The sequence below is a fragment of the Capronia coronata genome, assembly GCF_000585585.1.
Source record: "Capronia coronata CBS 617.96 chromosome Unknown acBCG-supercont1.3, whole genome shotgun sequence".
Lineage (NCBI taxonomy): Eukaryota > Fungi > Ascomycota > Eurotiomycetes > Chaetothyriales > Herpotrichiellaceae > Capronia > Capronia coronata.
In genome coordinates this window covers 1,028,280-1,046,034 of record NW_006912895.1, presented here as the reverse complement: position 1 = coordinate 1,046,034, position 17,755 = coordinate 1,028,280, and the positions used below count along the sequence as shown (strand labels likewise).

The window sequence follows — 17,755 nt, the reverse complement described above, 5'->3', positions numbered from 1 at the left end:
CTTCCGCTTCTCATCATCCCAGATGGCCTTCACGGCGATTGACCGGCTTTGCAAGAACCGAGGAGGATTCCCCCGAAGTCGGTCTTTTCATAGGTATATTTTCCTCACGACGAGCATGTCTCCTTTTTTGCCTTCCCTGCTTATCCCGTGCTCGAAAGTGAGTGCTCCGCCTGGACGACTGCTCTAGGTGCCATTAGCCATGAACCTGAGCAGCCTAACGGGCTGGGTTCGTAGAAAGCCCAGCCCTGGTCGTTTTCTTCATATTTTGACTGGTCCGGCAGGCATCTTGCGCTCACATGACCTTGCCTTCCAGCATACCGCTCCCCCTAGACGAGAAGATGCCCATGATGCCAAAGCCAACATAGAACAATGCCAGAGGATAGGCGACCAAGCCGCGCATGCCCTTCATCCTGCCCACGCTAACAAACATTCCCGAGCTGCTGTAAGTGCACCACCCCACCGCCGCGGCGGTCAAGACATACCCCATCGCGGTGTCCATGGGCAGCAACACACCAAACAGAGCCGTAAAGACCAGCGGTAGGAAACAGTACCCAAGCACGCTCGCGCTGCGCGAGTAAGTCAGCGTGCTCGAGAAGTGACCGCCACCGTGTCCCGAACTGTCCTGTCCATGGTCCCGTTGCGCCTGCGACATCTGGTCCGTGTCGTTGGGGTCCATAGGTGGCGTCATCAGCGCAAACATCCAGTGCAGCGCGATCGACCCGAACAACGCGATGCCGTAGATGTATCCGTAGAAGAACTTGCCGGACAGGGCGAGAAACGTGCCGTACAGGATGAGGAAGAGAAGACCTCCATATAGATCGCTGTCGTCCATGATATGCGGCGACGGCCGGGTCAATGGATTGAGTACTGTGAGTGTCTGTAGACTCCGCCAGGGTATGTCAGTCAACTTTCTTACAAGCTTTTTTTCTTTCAATCCCTTGAACAACAACGCCTTTCTGTATCGTCGTGTGTCTTGCATGGATGGCGCCCCCAGAAACAGCACTCACCTTGGTCTTGATATGTGAAAAGTTCACCCCAAGCTCCTCCATCAATCCTGGTTCTCCTTCGTACCCTTCTGTCCCGAAGGCAGCCAGCCAGCCAGTCCTTAACCCTCCAGAGTCTCCCATGCGGCCACTGACTCCTGAAATTCCCGCTCCTGCACTGAAGCCGCCGGACGCGCTTGCACCGTACCCAGGATATGCGGGCGCCGTGCTGCCTGCGCCATAGCCGCCAAACGATGCTTGAGATGGTGTCGTGTGGCCCGAGACGTTTGTGTAGGAGGAAGGGTAGAATTGTAGGTTAGACGAGGCCGGCGCATTGTTGCTCTGCCCGTATGGCTGGTTGTAGTAGGACATTTTCTATAGAAACAAAGGCCGTGAGCGGCCGCGCAGTTATGTTGTGCACAGGTTTCGAACGGCGTCGAGTTCGCTTTCGTTCTCAGAAGATGCTGAGGTTAGGCACGTTGGGAGCAGCTAAGCAGTAGTTTCGTGGAGGTTGATCACAGTCTAGCCGAGGAATGTCGATGTCGGAGTTGTCGTACCGTAAGCTGTTGTGAGAAGATGCTGAAGTGTCGTGAACCTTACAGACTTGTGCCTGGCGAAGTGTCAGGAGTCGATTGTTTCTCCAACTGTCGTGTGGCTGCGGATACGGATGCGGATGCGGAGGGCGTTTTGACAGGTCACCTTGATCTTGGAATACTAAGGTACTACAAAGGCAGGTACCTAAGGTAGTATATCTTTCATTGCGGTCCATTTGACCTTTACGGTGAAAGTTAGAAGCGAATTTTGCCATCAGTTAACATGGCACTTTTTTGGCAGCCGTAACAAACGTTTTCCGGGCCTGTAGCTACTATTTACAAGTCTTCAGCCGTCTATCGCCATCACTACAGGAAATTGATCCCGATGCCAAAGGACACTCCTTTCCGGGCCTCTTCATGCTTCCGAACCACGAGAGGTAAGGAGAAATTGAGTTCAAAGCGTGCCACAGGGTGAGCATAGACCAGGCCAACACCGGCCGACATGGTGGGCAGACCATTGGCGAGGTCGCTGATGGCATCGGCTACACTCTGCTTGACTTCCTCGCCTGTCATAGGGCCCTCTTTCTCCGGATTTCGTACTGACAGTAATCTTCCACCATTGACAAAGGCCTGAAACCGGAGTGGCTTATCCTTTCCAACCCTTGGGAGTGGTAGCAGGAGATTTGCACTGCCCGCGGCATAAAGATCACCGCCCACGGCATCTGGACCGTCATGAGGTCCAAGGCCTGACAGCCGGAAACCTCGAACGTCATTCGGTCCACCGAGCTGGAATCGATCGTTGATACGGGACATCTCGGGATAGGGGTTCGAGCCCAAAGCCAAGGGGTAGAGCAGCCCTGCACGGAGTCCGGTCGTCAGACTGATCCCGCTGTCGCCTTTCACGCCTGGGAGAGGCACTGGTAGGGCTGACTGGGTCTCGACTTCGCCTTTGAAAAATGCAACATCTCCTCGGAGCGGGCCCCATCCAGCCAACTCGGACGTCGTTTTGGCATAGTATCCTCGCGAGGGAAGCATGGGGTTGTCTCTTCGATCGGCCATCCACGTATGTGATATACTGCTCTTGAAAGAATCGCCCGCCTCGTTCTTGACTGTCGTGGAAGCGTTCTGAGCAAGTCCTGTAACTTGCCGCCACAAGCCATCGTATCCTACCTCGTGAGATGAACCGGTTGATGTCGCCCAGCGGAGTTTGCTCCACCCGCCCTTAAGCACTTCTTCATGGCTGGCAAAAGCCTTTTGAGTTGCACTTTGAACTCCGGCAAATTGGAGGTGTATGTCAGGGTTGCTGAGCACGGGCGTATCGAACAGAGCTTGATATGATGACCGTGTCCGTGTTCCAATAGATGCGTTCACGTCGAGAGTCTCCGCGCCGCCGAACAGGTTCCTCCATTGCACGTTGGCATAGGCTGAACCCTCCGCATTGCCGAGGTCTGTCCCAGTCTTTGCAAATATCCGACTTCTTTCCTTTACTGAGTAGTAGACAGCAACGTCCGTCGGGGTCGTTGTTGGGTCGGTCTTTGCAGACTTGTCGAGGTACACCGAAACGGGTTCGTGAAAGATCCCTGCACACCGATGAGACCAAGATACATGCTGAGTTCAGCCGAGGAACATACCAAATCTCCTAAGCTTCTGCGCTGCTCGGGATACTTCATGTATCAACTCTGATTGCGTATACGGCCGGTCGCGGTTGGCACTCAACAAGGGATCGACCACCCGCTTTAAGAAACCATCCCGTGTGTAAGGGGCACCTAGGACAGTGACTGAGGAAACAGTGGTCGGGAGTGTCGAATTCTGGTCGATGATTTCGGCGAGCCGCTGCTGGGTCAGCTGGAAGGTCTTGTGTCTTCTCTCGTTGATAGCTTGTTGGCGTTGCTCAAGCTCTTTTGGGTCCGCCTTTTTAAGCAGTTGGAAGATGGTCTCCTCGGAGTCGACGCCCGAGTCGGCCATTGAGGCCAGTGCAGTCGCGCAAGCTGTACAAAGGTGTACAAGTGGGTAAAGGTGGTCAAGCTCTCAGGTTGTCAAAGCAGTTTGGCTGAAGCTGCACTGTTCAGCAGCCCCGGCTGGTTGTCGGCGAACAGGAAAACTGCCCTCCGGGTCAGAACCCCGATTGGGAGAATGCTGCCGCCGCCCTGTGTTTCTCTACTCTTGTCTGTATTAGGTACTCAGTAAAGTGTATAGCAACCACAGGAACGAGCAACCACAGGAACGAAAGGACGTATTAAAATTGTCAACCAAGGGTACGTCTGGGTATATCAGAGCCAAAACAATGGTTCACGTGTCCATATTCTCTTATTATTACTACACTGCAATGTTCAAATTGCAATATTCACTATAAGCACACTGACTTCGGACCTCCATCTACACGTTCGTCCAACATGGATCGCCCCGGTCAAAGTTTCCATGAACCCAACTGGGGCCCTTGATGCCATAATATTGGCTTCGGTGGCCGACCTGCAACCCCACAAGAGGCAAAGGTGCCCCTTTCAAAGAATGTTACCCTTGTTCTGCTTCTTGTCGACATTGTGGTTCTTCCAGATGGCGATTGCCGGGATGGCCAGAACGAGGATGCAGGTGGCGGAGATGGCGCCGTACTTCTGACTTTCTCCCCAAGCATGGTTAATCGCGTTTCTGACCGGACTGCCGGGCGGGTATGTCATCTGGGTCACGTAACCACCATTGTAGATGGCCATCCAGTCACCCTTGGCGTCGTCGGGTAAATTGTCCCGCAAGGTCTGGGGGAAGGTGTTGTCGTAGATGGCCGACGCCACTGCCTGACCAATGGCACCACCGACGCTGGACATCAGGCCGATGAGGGACAGCATCATGGGCACACCATCACGATCGGCCGAAGCCATGACGGCCATGTCTTCGCCAATGACCAGAGTACCGCCAGAGAATGCAATGAAGATCTGGCACATGATCAGATAGCCTATGCCATGGTCCGATCCTCGGAAGTAGATCATAAGGCCCGCACCCAGCATCATGAGAGGGAGGCCGAAGAACAGGCAGGCGTATTTGAACCTTTTAGTGGCGCGGATGTAGACGCCGAAAACCACTCCCCAGAAAGTTGAACCAACGTTGTAGATTTGAGTCATGTAGCCCGCATTGCTGATGCTGAGGTTGTACACAACCAGGACGAAGTTGTAGTAGTACAGATCCCATGAGTAGAAGGAGAAATAGAGGATCGCTGACAAGCTGCAGGCACCGAGAACAGTTCGTTGCCTGAACAACTCCCATCGAATGAAATGAGTGCGGGCAAACCATTTCTCCCATACAGCGAAGGCTGGGAAGAGAAGGACGCCTATGACAACCATGGCGATGAAGCTGGCAGAGTCATACTGGGTTTTGCCATAGCTCTTCAGCGTGAAAGGCAGCAGGAAGAGAACAAATGCGGCGATGAGCAGGCAAGCCCCGATGATGTCGAATTCGTGGAAATAATGGACAAGCGATCCGAAGGTGTTGCGTCCACTGGCAGCCCGTTTCTGAAGGACACCCAGCTTTTCCGCTTTGAGTTGATAGAATTTGAAGACGACCACCAGCGGCATGAAGATGAAGAACATGATGATGATGAAGGCACCTATTTTGTGGTCAGTGACTGCTCTTCACGTGGGGAATGCCTCACAGCCTGATCAGGGAGGCGGGAATCAGGACAAGGGGTAACTAACCATAACCCCATCTCCAAGTCGTCGCTGACAGAAACGCCTGGCCTAACCTCGACGCGGTAAAAGCGGTGCAGATGAAGGGAGTGCCAACGAATGCAAAAGCGAACGCTCGGTTCCGGAGGCCAGAAGTATCTGCCACAAAGACGTCCAAGATCAAATAAATTGCATCATAACCGATCCAGTAGAGGACGTATCCAGCTGCGTATGAACTCGGACCATTGGATGCTGCTAGGACGATCATGCCGATAAGATAGACACACACAAAGACAAAGAAGCCCTCTGCACGTCCCCAGATGTTGAGCACCTTTGCAATAGGAAGTTTGATCACACCACCGATGATGCTGGCAAGAACGTTCGCCGTGGTGATTTGGGGGGCAGTCACAAACTCGGCATATGCAGCAGCGTTGAAGATCGAAGTTGTTCCTTGCTGGAGAGCAAGCATGAAGAAGCTGACCCAGATCCAGAAGTAGGTCGCGTAGACAGCGGTCTTAGACCAGACCAGAGCCACCGCCTCGACCTTCTTGACACCATCCTGAGCGTCGGCAGTGATCTGGTCGGGGTGCAGCTGGATCTCTTTCTCGTTCTGCGCTGCTGGGTCCAGGTCTGAATCGGTGTCAATTTGCGCGCCGGTTTCCGCGCCGGCATTTTTGTCTTGTACAGCCGACTCGGAAGCCCTGCGGACTATGGGATGGGTTGGGAGCCCTTTGAACTTAGCAAAGAAGCTCATGTTGGAGGAGAGGGAGGATGTATGCCGGACCGATAAGAGATACGGCTAATAAGTGCCAAACAAACTAGGAGCCCTGGCTGTATAGGGGAGCCTTGGTGTATACGGAAAGAAGAATTGAGACAGCCACATGGAGGGCGAGGACCTTTCTTTATAAGCTTCATGGCTTTGGTTCCGCGCCGGCTTCTTGGAAAGAAGCTCACCACGACAATGCTTGCCTTGGGAGTAGCGAGATGTGACACCGCGACGAGCAAGAAAATTCTCTGGTAGGCCCGCTATGGATAGCCAGTGTCGCATCTGATTAGATCGGAATTTTGCCAGGGTGTCATAGTATCTGATTAGATTGACCCGAACTAGTGGCTTTTGGCGTGGCGGTGGATGCCAGGCATACGCAATGGGGCACCGTTGTGGTCTGGTGTACAGAGTAGGTCCCGGGTCTGTACTGTCCCTGTGGAGTGTGTGGTCTGCAAGATGGTGCCGATGGTGGTTGATACTCTGTAGATGGGGTTCAAGAGCCCGCTAGGATTGATTCCTCCAACGGCGTCAAACGCTGTGTCCAGGGCCAAGCAACCGGCTTCGGCACTCATCAGTAGTAGTATAGTAGCCAAACTTGCTCGCAATTTCGATCCTATCATGTGCGCACTGTGTACATCGTGGCTCTACCGTGGCATCGTACTTTGTACTCTGTAGTTGTATATGATTCTCGATCATAGTCAACTGGTAGTCGACTGGTAGATGATCGATCATCGCATCGTCTACCACAAGGAGCATAATGATGCACAAGGCTATTATCCTCCGGTACCGGTCCGAGTTCGCTGCACTTTAGACCCTCGACGGGTGTGATTGAGAAGGGAGCGAAGCATGGCGCAAAAGAGGCCGACCTCTCGGTTCGTTCTGCTACCCTGGACGCCTCATCGTATGATGGCACGATCTCATCGATCGTTGCTCAGTCCGTCCTTTGGCAGAGACGATCGTAGAATTGACGTCCAAGGGGGCCTGCTGCTAGTGCCGCGATATGATGATATTCATATCTAGATAGCTGTGATAGCTAAATGATCATGCAAGGTTCATCATGTGGTGCATGCAGTGGCAGAGGGTTGGGGAGGTGCTCGATTGTCGTTTGCAAGTTCAACGACATACAGAATCCAGTTATCGCCTGCGCAGCTATAATGCAGGTTAGTTGAATCCTTCCTTCTGGCACGTGACGGGGGTCTTCCTTTCCGCCGCCAAGCTCCGTCGCTTTATCACCGCAGCCTGCAGTGCAGTGGCAGACGGTTGTAAGTGATGTACGGAGTTACTAGCTGTGCTAGTCGTTCATACTATTGCAGTGCCAGTGCGTGAGATCGCAGTGTTGTTACTAATAACCTCTTTCCATATTGTATCCTACTACCTAATTACCCTGGAGGCGACATCGGGATCAAAGAACGACCTAGCAACATATCGCGTGCACCACTTTCATCCCAATCTCGTCACGTCATCCGCTTGCTCTTCCAAACACCCGGCCTCTTGACCGATCTACTTCAGTCCCCTCCAGAAAGGGACAGTCCTCACTGCGGCTTGCCTTCTGGGCGCGGAGCGTCCATGGCCACCAAGGCAGCGCACAAGCGGTTGACAAGAGAATATCAGAATATCCAGGCGAACCCTCCCCCGTACATTGTGGCACATCCTTCCGAGGCGAATATCCTAGAATGGCACTACATCCTCACCGGCCCTCCTAACACTCCATATGAAGGCGGCCAATATTGGGGGTCGCTGGTGTTCCCACCAGATTACCCTTTCGCACCACCCGCAATCCGGATGCATACCCCGAGTGGACGATTCCAACCTTCGAGTAGACTATGTTTGAGCATCAGTGACTTCCACCCCAAGTCCTTCAATCCGGCATGGTCGGTGTCCACCATCTTGATTGGCCTGATGTCATTCATGAACAGCGAAGAGATGACAGCCGGGAGCATTGGGGGAACACCTGCGGAGCGGAAGTGGTACGCTGCGAGGTCGAGATGGTGGAATTCTACAGGCGGCGGATCAGCTTCCAGGCCGGTCCCGGGGGTGCAGGCCACTACCAAAGGAGTAGGAAACATAAAGGCCGGAGACGGAGGCGTCAAATTCAGGGCAGAATGGCCAGATGAGGACCGAGAAAATTGGGCATGGATGGCGCAGCACCATATTGATCCTGCAACCGGACGGATGGCTCCCGACGCAGAGGGCGAGAATGTCAACTGTGCCCCGGAAACTAAAGCGTTGCGTCGAATATTGGGAGGCAGTACTACAGGTGTTGGAGCGGTGGTTTCAGGAGGACAGGCTGCGCGGACCGCAGGACAAGGTTGGGTTTGGCGGAACAAACTCTGGTTAGTAGCCGGTTGCCTGGCCGTGTATTTCATGGTGGCAAGGGTGTTCGGCGAGGAAGATGGCGTCTAGTGGTTCAGATGCAAAAGTCTAGAGATACGCACGCTTATGATGTGGTATCCCAGCGGTGAACTTCAGATTAAGGTACACTGCCCATGGATTTGTCAATACAATGGGTTACCTACCTAGTTAGGGAATTCTCAATACACAAGCTTATTCACAATAAGAGCTCTCCCCGAGCCATTCCAGTAGATTCCAACTAGAAGTCGAAACAGCACCCGAGTTATTGGGAAGGACTCGAGTTTAGACGGTCTGGCCATGCGGCATCCACTCGTGGAGCTGTAAGACCACGAGACTATGCACGCTACTACGCTCTGTGTAGTATGTACAAAGTACATTGACGGGTATCTGACAAAGATCGTCGTAGTAATGGAAACCGAAATAATATGCTCAGCGGAGCAGTACTAGGTCCCTTCTGTAGTAGTCGTACTCTGCTTGTGCATTTGGCTTCTACAAGGGGCTAGGGAGGCGGGGGCTTCGGGGGCCTCGGGGGCCTCTAGGCCTGTGGGACACTGGGACCCAGTCGCCCAGGCTTAACGAGCCTGAGGCACCCTAGGCCCTACACCGGGGACGTGGGTATGAGGGTGCACGGCTGCAGCCAGGCAGGCTCGGTGCCTACAACCGACTTCTACCGTCTACTGTGTGGAGGTAGAACAACAACAGGGGTCAGATGCCTGCCGCAGTCACCACCGTACCCAGACTTGAAGGACCAGGGAGGATTCCGGTAATGGATGAATGAATTTCGGTTTCTCGCTTTCCTCTGTAGGCGTCCCTGCTGGTGATCGACCGCCGGGGAGCGAGATAGCGATAACGACATGATGCGGTGGCCATTCCTCTAACTACTGGCAACATTCAGTTGACGCCTCCCAATTGGCATCATTGCCTTGGTCGGCCAGCACCATGAACGACAGACAATTCGTCCAGGCGACCATCTCGTCATGCTGCAAGGCGCATATTCCTCCTACCTCAGACTAACTCCCTCCTCCCGCGAAAAGCCAAAGTCGATCCCCAGCATCTCACAATGTCATGATCTCGTCTGTGCTCGCTAGAGTCAACCCCAATCCCAGGTTGACCCTTGTTGACAGACCTGTGCTAGCTTTACTTGCCTCCTCGCCTCCTCGCCTCTTACCGCTTATTGAAGGCCTCCTGCATGGCCGTGGATCGTCAGAACGCTCCCCCACAGGCATGGGTTGTTGGCTCAAAACAAAAAGTCTTCTCTAGGGAGCACATCAGGAGGAACCTGACATATAATCTGGTCATGAGAAAGGCACCATGCACTAAGTCACTCTTTACTTCGTTTCTTGGCTAGAGGAATCACCAACCGCTGCTACCCCGATCGAGTACATTTGAAAGAGATATCAAGCGCAGGTTCTCGTCCTTCAGTAGTGATGGAATGGGAAGATGCGCCGCAATCCCCGTGATCCAGGTGCGAGACTCCTTCTGATACTCTTCATGGTCTTCGGAGGACTTACAATCAAACTACCTCACGCAGACACGACTCATGACTCTAAGCCTCCAGGCGCAAGCCCAGCTGCTGCCGCTTCCCCCGCTGTCAATTTTACCTTTGTGAATCAGGCCGAAGATTTGGATTCTCTGACCACACGGAAGATCACCAATCAGCAGCAGCGCCATGTCATTCGGTCCCATGTGATGAAAAGCGTCCGTCAGGAGGAGCTGGCAAGAGGCAAGAAAAGGACCATAGGTCGGGCCCGTTCCAAGAGAACCGACTCAGACAAGTCGCAGGGCACATCTAGCGATTCTGATTATTCTCACAAGAATACTTCGCCTTTGCCATCATCCGTCACCATTGAAGAAGGGCTCCAGAAACCCCAGCCCCAGTCCCATGGATTGGAATGTGACAACCAGAGCAGAAATTCCCACACTCTCGGGACGCCTTGTGCGACCACGGCCATGACCTACACGCCTGGCGTCCATGAGTTCGACCCTTTGGACACCTTGCCATGTACTTCACTCTCGCATAAGCCTTTGCAGAGGCTGCTGGAACACTGTACGTACCTGGACTACCCGTGCAGGACGAGGCATTGACTGTCGGCGCAGGCTTTGATGTCCTTCTCCCGTTGACGTTTACTGCGGAAATCAACCCTCGCGATCGACTTGCTCGACTAGGTGTGGTTCTACAGAGCAAGATCTCTAGTCCTCCCACCTTCTTGGGATTCATGGCCACGGCCGCCGCTCATAGGGCCATCTTCCATGGCCGTCACAAAGACCTGGCGCCCTCTAGTGAGAATCATGATGATCTAATCACTGACTGTGACTACAAAAAAGTCAAACATGAAGCGCTCGTGGCCGTTCGTAGAAAAGTTGAGCAGCCCGAAACGATTGACCAATTCATGGTCGATGCATGCTTCGGCCTCATTTCCGCTGCCACCGTCGTGGGCAATTTCGAAGAAGCGAGGCTGCATTTGAAAGGGGTTGCGCAGTTGATGTCGGTGGTTGGCGTGTCCCAAGATTCCATGCTATGGCTTCCGCTCGCAAACGTCAAAGTGTCGGTGGGATTGTTATCCCGGCCGCTTTTACAACTCCCTTGGTCTCGACAGCCAATATCGCATGAGATACTGCAGCGGATTTCGCCATCTCCTAGCTCTGGCATGGCACGGTTAGGGTCCGGCTTCGAACAGCTGGACGAGCTCAGCAAGCCGTTGAAGGACCTGGTAGAAGCCGGCCGAGATGTTTGCAACTTTTGTGAGTTGGTTGTCGCAAATCCCCAAGGGCTGTCTTCCGCGGAGAATGCCACTCTTCGGCAGAAGGCAACTGAGCTTGAGTTCGACTTGCTAGCCTACCCATATGAAACGGAGGACTTCTATCTTGAGCACTCAGCCGAGCCGCAACTGCCGGCCCTCGAGGCGGTTGTCCGGCTGGCAGCACTAGGATCTTCTTCTATCGCTCCGCACACCGTTATGCCCTCCACGGGATTGGGCAGAGCTCTCACTCATCACCAGAAACGCGCAATCCAACAATGGCTTCGGGAGACAAATACCAACTGTGGTGTCTCGGAAATGAAAGCCGTCACTTGGGCACTCTTCATGTTCACACAAAATGCATTGAACCAGCCAGAGGAAGGCTTCTTCAGTGACCTCCTATTACAGTATACTCACGAGTTACGGTTACTCAGTTGGCAAGACATCGAAAACACCGTCTGCGGGTATCTCTACGTCCCGAGCCTCCAATCGTCTATTTGGCAGGCTATCTGGATGGCCAGCTCTCAAGCCCGAATCCAACGCGGCCGCTGACCGCCCGACATCTGACAGTTGTGAAGAGACAAATCAACTAGATCTCCGAAGATGGCATGGTTCCTTCTAGACAGGAGACCGGGGCCCCCAATAAAAGGATGTTCTGTTGTTAGACACGGATTGAGCATGCGGGAACGCATCAGAACATACATATATAGTCCACACATGATTCGTAGAGGAGAGACAGGCCGAATTCAGAATGATCAAAAAGATCAACCTTGATGCAATATCACTATACAGTACAGCCATTTCACGCAAAGGTATCCATGGGACTTGATCTCCCTGCTGCGCCTCCACCGAAACCTTGGATGCACCCAGTACGCTCAACACCGAGAACACACAACTAAAAACTTGGTCTCGTGTATTCTCCACGCTGCAATGCAGAAACCACAATTCTATGAGCTGGCGTTCCCGTTCGAACCCTTCCTCCGGGCGCCTTCCTCCCTAGCAACACCGCCGCTTGCCCGATGCCAGAGGTCGCCGCCCCATCTCATCGCCCGCTCGACTGCGGCCGTCGGCGTGTCCAGAGCGGGTCTGATGTCCAAGTAGAAGACAGGCTCGCCGGTGTCCTGGACACCGCCACTGTAATAGTCGATCACATAGCGGACCTGCTTGACAGAGCCATCGGGCATTTTGCGCGCAACATACCAATCATGACGATCAAAGGGAGGCTCGCCGCCGAACTTCTCGGGCATCACGTACCCCAAAGCCGAGAGAATGCGGGCTTTGGGCGTCGGTTCGCCCGGACGGCCCATGAACCGAACAAGTTTGGGACGAGACTCCTCCTCCGGGTCGGGCAGCCCCAGCGCCTCCCTGTGCTGGGCGAGATATTCACGCTTTGCGCGTTCCATCGCAATGCCGCGTTCGCCGCGACTGCATATCTGCCAGGCATTCAGGAGGCCCTTGCCAAAGACTTGCTCCCACTCCTCGATCTCCCTCCAGGCGCCTTCATTGAGGAAGTTGTGTACGGCGACCATGGACTCGACGGCGTCCGCGGGAGTGTCGGTGTATCCTTTGCGCAGCATCGCATTGTACATCTGCTGCGGAGACGGGTATTCCCAGTTCGCGTCGGCGTCGCCACGCGGGATGGACGAGACTTCTCGCTCCAGTGGCAGAGTTATTTCTTGCGGCGAGTCGGATGGGCGGGCATTCGATAGCGAGGGCATGTAGTTCAACGGATTCAGTTTCGCAAGTGTGAGAGATGTCCGGGACGGTTGCTCGTTTCCCTTTTGTGGTTCTGAGGATTGTGACTTATCGGATACGGGTTGATGGAGAAGCGGGTAGTTGGGGGATTTTACAGGGCATGAGGATTGATCCGCGCGTGGAAGGAATGGTGTACTGGTCACTTTTGAGTCTGGCTTGTGCATGGGACATGCTGCCTACATAGGACTGTTAGACATCGTCGGATCGAACAACAACTTTCATGACGAGGAGAGGGTTACCGGAGGAGTGGCCGCAGGATGTGGTATTGGATGCGGCGCAACCAGTGGCGCACTGGGTTTCGGTTGGTCTGCCCAGAACCAACCCATGATTGTTGGTCACAGAATGGAGAGTGGTTTAAGAAAAAGGACGAGCTGTGAAGGGTGGTAGTGATGGGAAGTAAAGTCGGAGGCAAGAAGCAGATGGATGGCTGACGGATGGGGTGAAGTGATCGATCGCCTGCAGCCGGCAATCACTATCTAGACTTTTTGCTCCGCTCCGCCTGCGGTCATTTCAAGTCGTTAGTCGCATTCAAGTTTCTGCCTCGCTCGCTTAACTTTCCCAAAACACACTCTCCAAAAGTTCGCGATCCTGAACTACTACAGCGTGCAGTGACAGGCGTCTGTTAATGCTCGACGACAACAACGACGAACATCTCATGCTGTGGACTTAGAGGGCCGACACTCGGTGTTTTGCTGAACGACACAACGAAGCTCTCTCCTCTTGCCGACAGAAATGTCGTTCTGTCGTCGTTAGTCCACGCGGCTGTCGTCCACACTGTCCACACTCGCATCGGCCACCTTCCCCTGCGCTCGACTTGATTCACAGCAAGCTGACAGACCCTTTTAAAACTACATATCGTCTTGAAACGATCACTGGCCAGGATGGCCGCCCCCGGCGATGCAAAAGGGTTCAAGCAGGACATGGTGGTGTCGATACGATATCGAAATGACCTGCCTCCACCACCAATGCCCCCCAAGCTCCTTGACATCGACACCGGCGGTTTGGCGCAATACCTGACGACGAGCTATGCGTCTGGATTGGCGAAGCGTGAAGAGCCGAACATCGAAGTGGATGCGGAGGGAGGAATGCCCATCGACATGATCGGTGTACCTGGATACTTTCTCGGCGACGAGAGCGCGATCATGGCCCCTGAGGTGCAACCGGTGCTCGACCCAGCGGACCACGCCCTCATGATGACTGTGGAGCAATTGAAGAGTCAGGGTGCTAAGAGCAACGTCTCATTCTTGCGCAAAACACAGTACATGACATCGACGCAGATGGCGCGGGCAACCACCGACCCATTCGTGCGAGCGACCCCGAAAGCGCGAAAGATATCGGAAACCAACAAAATGGTCCCTCCGCCTGTGTCTCGCGACGACCCGGAAAACATCAAGAGACACATCCAGAAAGGCTTCGACCTTGCTTATCCAGACAGTGTCCCCTTCAATCCTCCCGAAGCTAGAGCGAACCCAATCACTCCGCAAGAGCGCGATGCTTGGAGAAACCCCGTGCACCCTGACAACCCACGGCTCCAACCGGTCGAGTTCTATCCCGTTCTCCCAGACCTTGACGCAGTCACTGACATGGCTGGGAACTGGCAAGCGCTGAAATTCGAAAAGCCGCCTCTGCCGCCGCACCACGGCAGAAGAGATGAACGCATCGACGTGGGTCTGATGATGGCGTCGGAAAATGCGGCCGAGATGGCCCGATACCAAGCCAAGAAAAAGGCGTTTGAAGAGCATCCTCAACTGTATGAAGACCCTGGTCCCGAGCCTTACGTCTGGTCGCTCCTGGTGCCCAAGCAAGTCGACTCGGTTCCGCGGCTCCGCAAGATCTTCAACGATTCAGACCCTCACAAAGACGACCCGGCGTTGTACGCTCCACTGCTCGAGGAATCTGCCGACGGATCTCAACGCCTGCCCTTCGAGCGGGTCCGTGTCTACCAATCCGCCACGCAGATCGCCGTCGACCCGCGCCGCGTCATGGGTCTTTCGCTCGTCGACGCCGACAAGCTGCCTGCCGAATCTCGGTTCCGCAAACAAGGCTCCGCCGCCTACTTCTACCCGATCCTCGAGCGCGTGCGTATGAAGGCCGACCGAGGCAACCTCAGCAAAGGCCAGCAGGTTCGCAACGGCCCCGCCGCCGAGGACGATGCCGCCGCCAACATTCCCGATCAATTGATGGTGCTGTTCCGAGACGCTGCCGCCACCGAGAAGCAGTCCCGCTTCCAGTTCCGCGGCGAGTACGACGATGCTTTTGCCGACGAGTTCCAGGAGATCATGCGCGCCGCCGAGGCGGAGCAGGAGGAGCAGCGCGCGCAGGAGATCTTGGAGGAGCAGGGTGAGCTGCACCAGGGCGCGCAGGATGTTTCTATGCAAGAGGTCGCGGATGGCGAGGAGGCCGATGTGGCTATGAACGGAGCGGCACATAAGGATCGAGACGAGGATCAAAATACACCGCCGGTCGATGGCAACAATGGCAACGATGTCCGAGGCGAGGCGGAGCACGATCAAGAAGATGATGATGATGGGATGCGAGACGATTAGCCTTGACTATCACCATTCCATTCTAGCTCGGGTGCTGGCCGGCATTAAGCGTGTTTCTGATTAAAAAAAGACTTGGGTTTACTTTGGGGTGCTCCCGGAGGGCAAAGGATTGCATGCTCACAAAAAAGTCGATACTGAAAACTTGGACAAGGTCAAGTCCATGCATAATCTTGGTCTCCTTCGAGATGTAATCTCTCTACCTATGGATTGATTCATGGGAAGATTTCCTTCTTCGGCGTGACCGTCCACTTTCTCCCACGTGCAATGCTAGAGCAAAGTTCGAGTTCGTATCGTGAAATATGCCATTTTGGCGAGACCCACGAGTCCTGATTTTCTGCTGCACAACGCTTGATGGCGAGATAAAGTCTCCCCAGCGCTTGTAACTCCTAGCACCGTTTACATTTGGGCCTCCGCTCAGCATCCCAGCCTCCTCCATTGCGTCTTCGTTGAATGGATCAGTAAGCTCTGGCCAGATTCCTCAGGTACCAATCTACCAGTCTCCGTCCCTGCTTGGCCTCGCTGATGTGGATCAGGTCGCCTTCGATGGCGTAGTCGAGTTCGCTGCTATTGACAGTCTCGCCCTCCAACAGGCCGCCTTCCGACCACCGGATCTGCCTGCTGCGCTGTTTGTTGACGAGCAGCCAACTGCGCAGTTTCTCAGGCTCGACGTCGAGGAAGCTGGACAGCTTCTTCAGATCCATCGTGGTGTAGAGCTTCAAGTATGACTTGACCGTAGGGTTGTAGAGGGTGTTCTTGACCTCGTCCATGAAGATGTCGGTGTGGTGTTCGACCGGGTCGATGTTGAGGGCCGGGTTGTCAAAGTCCGGTGGGGTCGGGTTAATGAATTTCGGGCAGGCAGACTGGAAGAGCTCCTTGTAGACAGGCAGCGACTCGGGGCCGCCGCGCTGCAGGCGGGCGAACTTCTCGCCGTACTTCTCGCGCAGGGCAGTGTGGATGGTGTCGTCCAGACGGGTGGGTGCGAAAGACACGCAGATGGCAATCAAGGCATACATCTGTTCGGTCTTCTTGGCGATGGCGTCGAACTGCTGGTTGCCCTTCTGGAAGTTCTTGGTCCGCGACACGTAGACCAGGATGTGGCTGAACATGCGCACGGCGTCGGCATAGCGGCGGAGCATCATGTACGAGAAGCCGACGTAGTAGTAGGTGTTGAGGTGGGCGGCCATGACGCGGGCAAACATGGCTTTCTTGTTCATCTCAATGTCGTCCAGCGTCTTGAGCGCCAGGCTGAAATCCCCCAACAGGCAGTGCACGCGCAGCAGGCCGATGATGGAGAAGTAGCCGAGCATGCGGTACAAGGGGCGAGAGCCATATTCGCCGGCGACGGCGTTGGCGTCTTCGCCTCTCTTGGTGGCCGCCAGTTGCTCGTTGATCTGCGAGCGTTGGATGAGCGAGTACAGCACGTTCAACACCGAATAGCAGCCCCAGACGTTCGGGTTCTCCCGCAGCACTGTGGCCTCCTCTTCATTGGGCGCGGTTCGGGCCACCCGGTTTCTGTATCTGCAGAACGATTCAAACTGGTAGATGAATTCATCGATCAAATCCCAACAGAATCCCAGGCCGGGCTGGTCAACGTCGACCGGACCGTCGGAGTTCAGGATGTAGTGGAAGAGACTGCAGTAGTTGTCGTAACTCGCGATTTTGGCTTCGATGCTCGCTTGGTACTCCAGCGGCTGGGCAGCAGCCTCGAGCTGGCCTTTCAAGTCCCCGGGGCCACTGAGTGTATCAATCCTGTCAAGATCTGCTCCATCCTCCGCAACTTGTTCTTGGTAGTCCGCCACAAGCTCTTCCTCGTCCACGAGGTCATCCATGATTGCGATCGGCTGAGAAGGAACGGGGACACTTCAATGGGCCACTGGCACAGGTACCGTATCAGGAGGAGGAGGAAAGAGGGTGCAACAGCGTGGTTGTCGACTCGCGCAGTTTCCGCATCACCAGGAGAATAATAGACAGTCGTAGAGGTGGTTCTTTTTCGGCCTCGCTCGGCCAACCTTCCTCGCCCACCACTTGCATTTTCATCGTGATCACGTGCCACGATTGTGGGCTTGGCGCCTCTTACCCTCCGACGGACAAGGCTGCGGCTGGTTTGCACGAGGCTCTCTTGATTCTCGTACTCCTATGTCCTACAAAGAGTCAGTCGCGCTGTGGGTGGAGCTATACCACCTCTGATGAGTACAGTGAAGCTCATACAGGTCATCTGCAGCTCACCATCAGGTGTGGGCGTGGTATACAGAGTCGTTGCCAAATGCCATCTGCGAATCCTTCAGCCTCGTCGCCCTCAGCCTTGCCCCACTCTATAGATAAGAATAAGTGGGAAACCACCCTCCCGGGCTCCTCCAGAGCTCTCCCAGACTCCATATCCGTCAATTGAACCAAGTCCGAAAACACCGCCGACGGCATCCCACGACGAG

General features: G+C 54.5%; 8 protein-coding genes across 8 annotated transcripts; 3 read left to right on the top strand and 5 right to left on the bottom strand.

Moving 5' to 3' along the window:
* Positions 1–292: 292 nt before the first annotated feature.
* Positions 293–1,355, bottom strand: A1O1_03677 (uncharacterized protein; the record flags this gene model as incomplete). The annotated part of the gene is made up of 2 exons (XM_007724578.1): positions 293–877; positions 1,008–1,355. The coding sequence occupies 2 exons, from the start codon at positions 1,353–1,355 to the stop codon at positions 293–295; spliced, it is 933 nt and encodes a 310-aa protein (XP_007722768.1).
* A 527-nt stretch (positions 1,356–1,882) lies between these two features.
* On the bottom strand, positions 1,883–3,481 carry A1O1_03676 (uncharacterized protein; the record flags this gene model as incomplete). Its single annotated transcript, XM_007724577.1, has 2 exons — positions 1,883–3,096; positions 3,148–3,481. The coding sequence occupies 2 exons, from the start codon at positions 3,479–3,481 to the stop codon at positions 1,883–1,885; spliced, it is 1,548 nt and encodes a 515-aa protein (XP_007722767.1).
* Positions 3,482–4,017: 536 nt separating this feature from the next.
* A1O1_03675 (uncharacterized protein) lies at positions 4,018–5,923 on the bottom strand (the record flags this gene model as incomplete). Its single annotated transcript, XM_007724576.1, has 2 exons — positions 4,018–5,111; positions 5,200–5,923. The coding sequence occupies 2 exons, from the start codon at positions 5,921–5,923 to the stop codon at positions 4,018–4,020; spliced, it is 1,818 nt and encodes a 605-aa protein (XP_007722766.1).
* Positions 5,924–7,501: 1,578 nt separating this feature from the next.
* Positions 7,502–8,338, top strand: A1O1_03674 (ubiquitin-conjugating enzyme E2 J2; the record flags this gene model as incomplete). Its single annotated transcript, XM_007724575.1, has 1 exon — positions 7,502–8,338. The coding sequence occupies one exon, from the start codon at positions 7,502–7,504 to the stop codon at positions 8,336–8,338; it is 837 nt and encodes a 278-aa protein (XP_007722765.1).
* A 1,440-nt stretch (positions 8,339–9,778) lies between these two features.
* Positions 9,779–11,577, top strand: A1O1_03673 (uncharacterized protein; the record flags this gene model as incomplete). The annotated part of the gene is made up of 2 exons (XM_007724574.1): positions 9,779–10,334; positions 10,385–11,577. 2 exons carry the CDS (start codon positions 9,779–9,781, stop codon positions 11,575–11,577), a joined length of 1,749 nt encoding a protein of 582 aa, XP_007722764.1.
* Positions 11,578–11,972: 395 nt separating this feature from the next.
* Positions 11,973–13,106, bottom strand: A1O1_03672 (cytochrome c heme-lyase; the record flags this gene model as incomplete). Its single annotated transcript, XM_007724573.1, has 2 exons — positions 11,973–12,956; positions 13,020–13,106. 2 exons carry the CDS (start codon positions 13,104–13,106, stop codon positions 11,973–11,975), a joined length of 1,071 nt encoding a protein of 356 aa, XP_007722763.1.
* Positions 13,107–13,661: 555 nt separating this feature from the next.
* A1O1_03671 (uncharacterized protein) lies at positions 13,662–15,326 on the top strand (the record flags this gene model as incomplete). Its single annotated transcript, XM_007724572.1, has 1 exon — positions 13,662–15,326. One exon carries the CDS (start codon positions 13,662–13,664, stop codon positions 15,324–15,326), a length of 1,665 nt encoding a protein of 554 aa, XP_007722762.1.
* Positions 15,327–15,781: 455 nt separating this feature from the next.
* A1O1_03670 (eukaryotic translation initiation factor 3 subunit L) lies at positions 15,782–17,155 on the bottom strand (the record flags this gene model as incomplete). Its single annotated transcript, XM_007724571.1, has 1 exon — positions 15,782–17,155. The coding sequence occupies one exon, from the start codon at positions 17,153–17,155 to the stop codon at positions 15,782–15,784; it is 1,374 nt and encodes a 457-aa protein (XP_007722761.1).
* Positions 17,156–17,755: the final 600 nt, after the last annotated feature.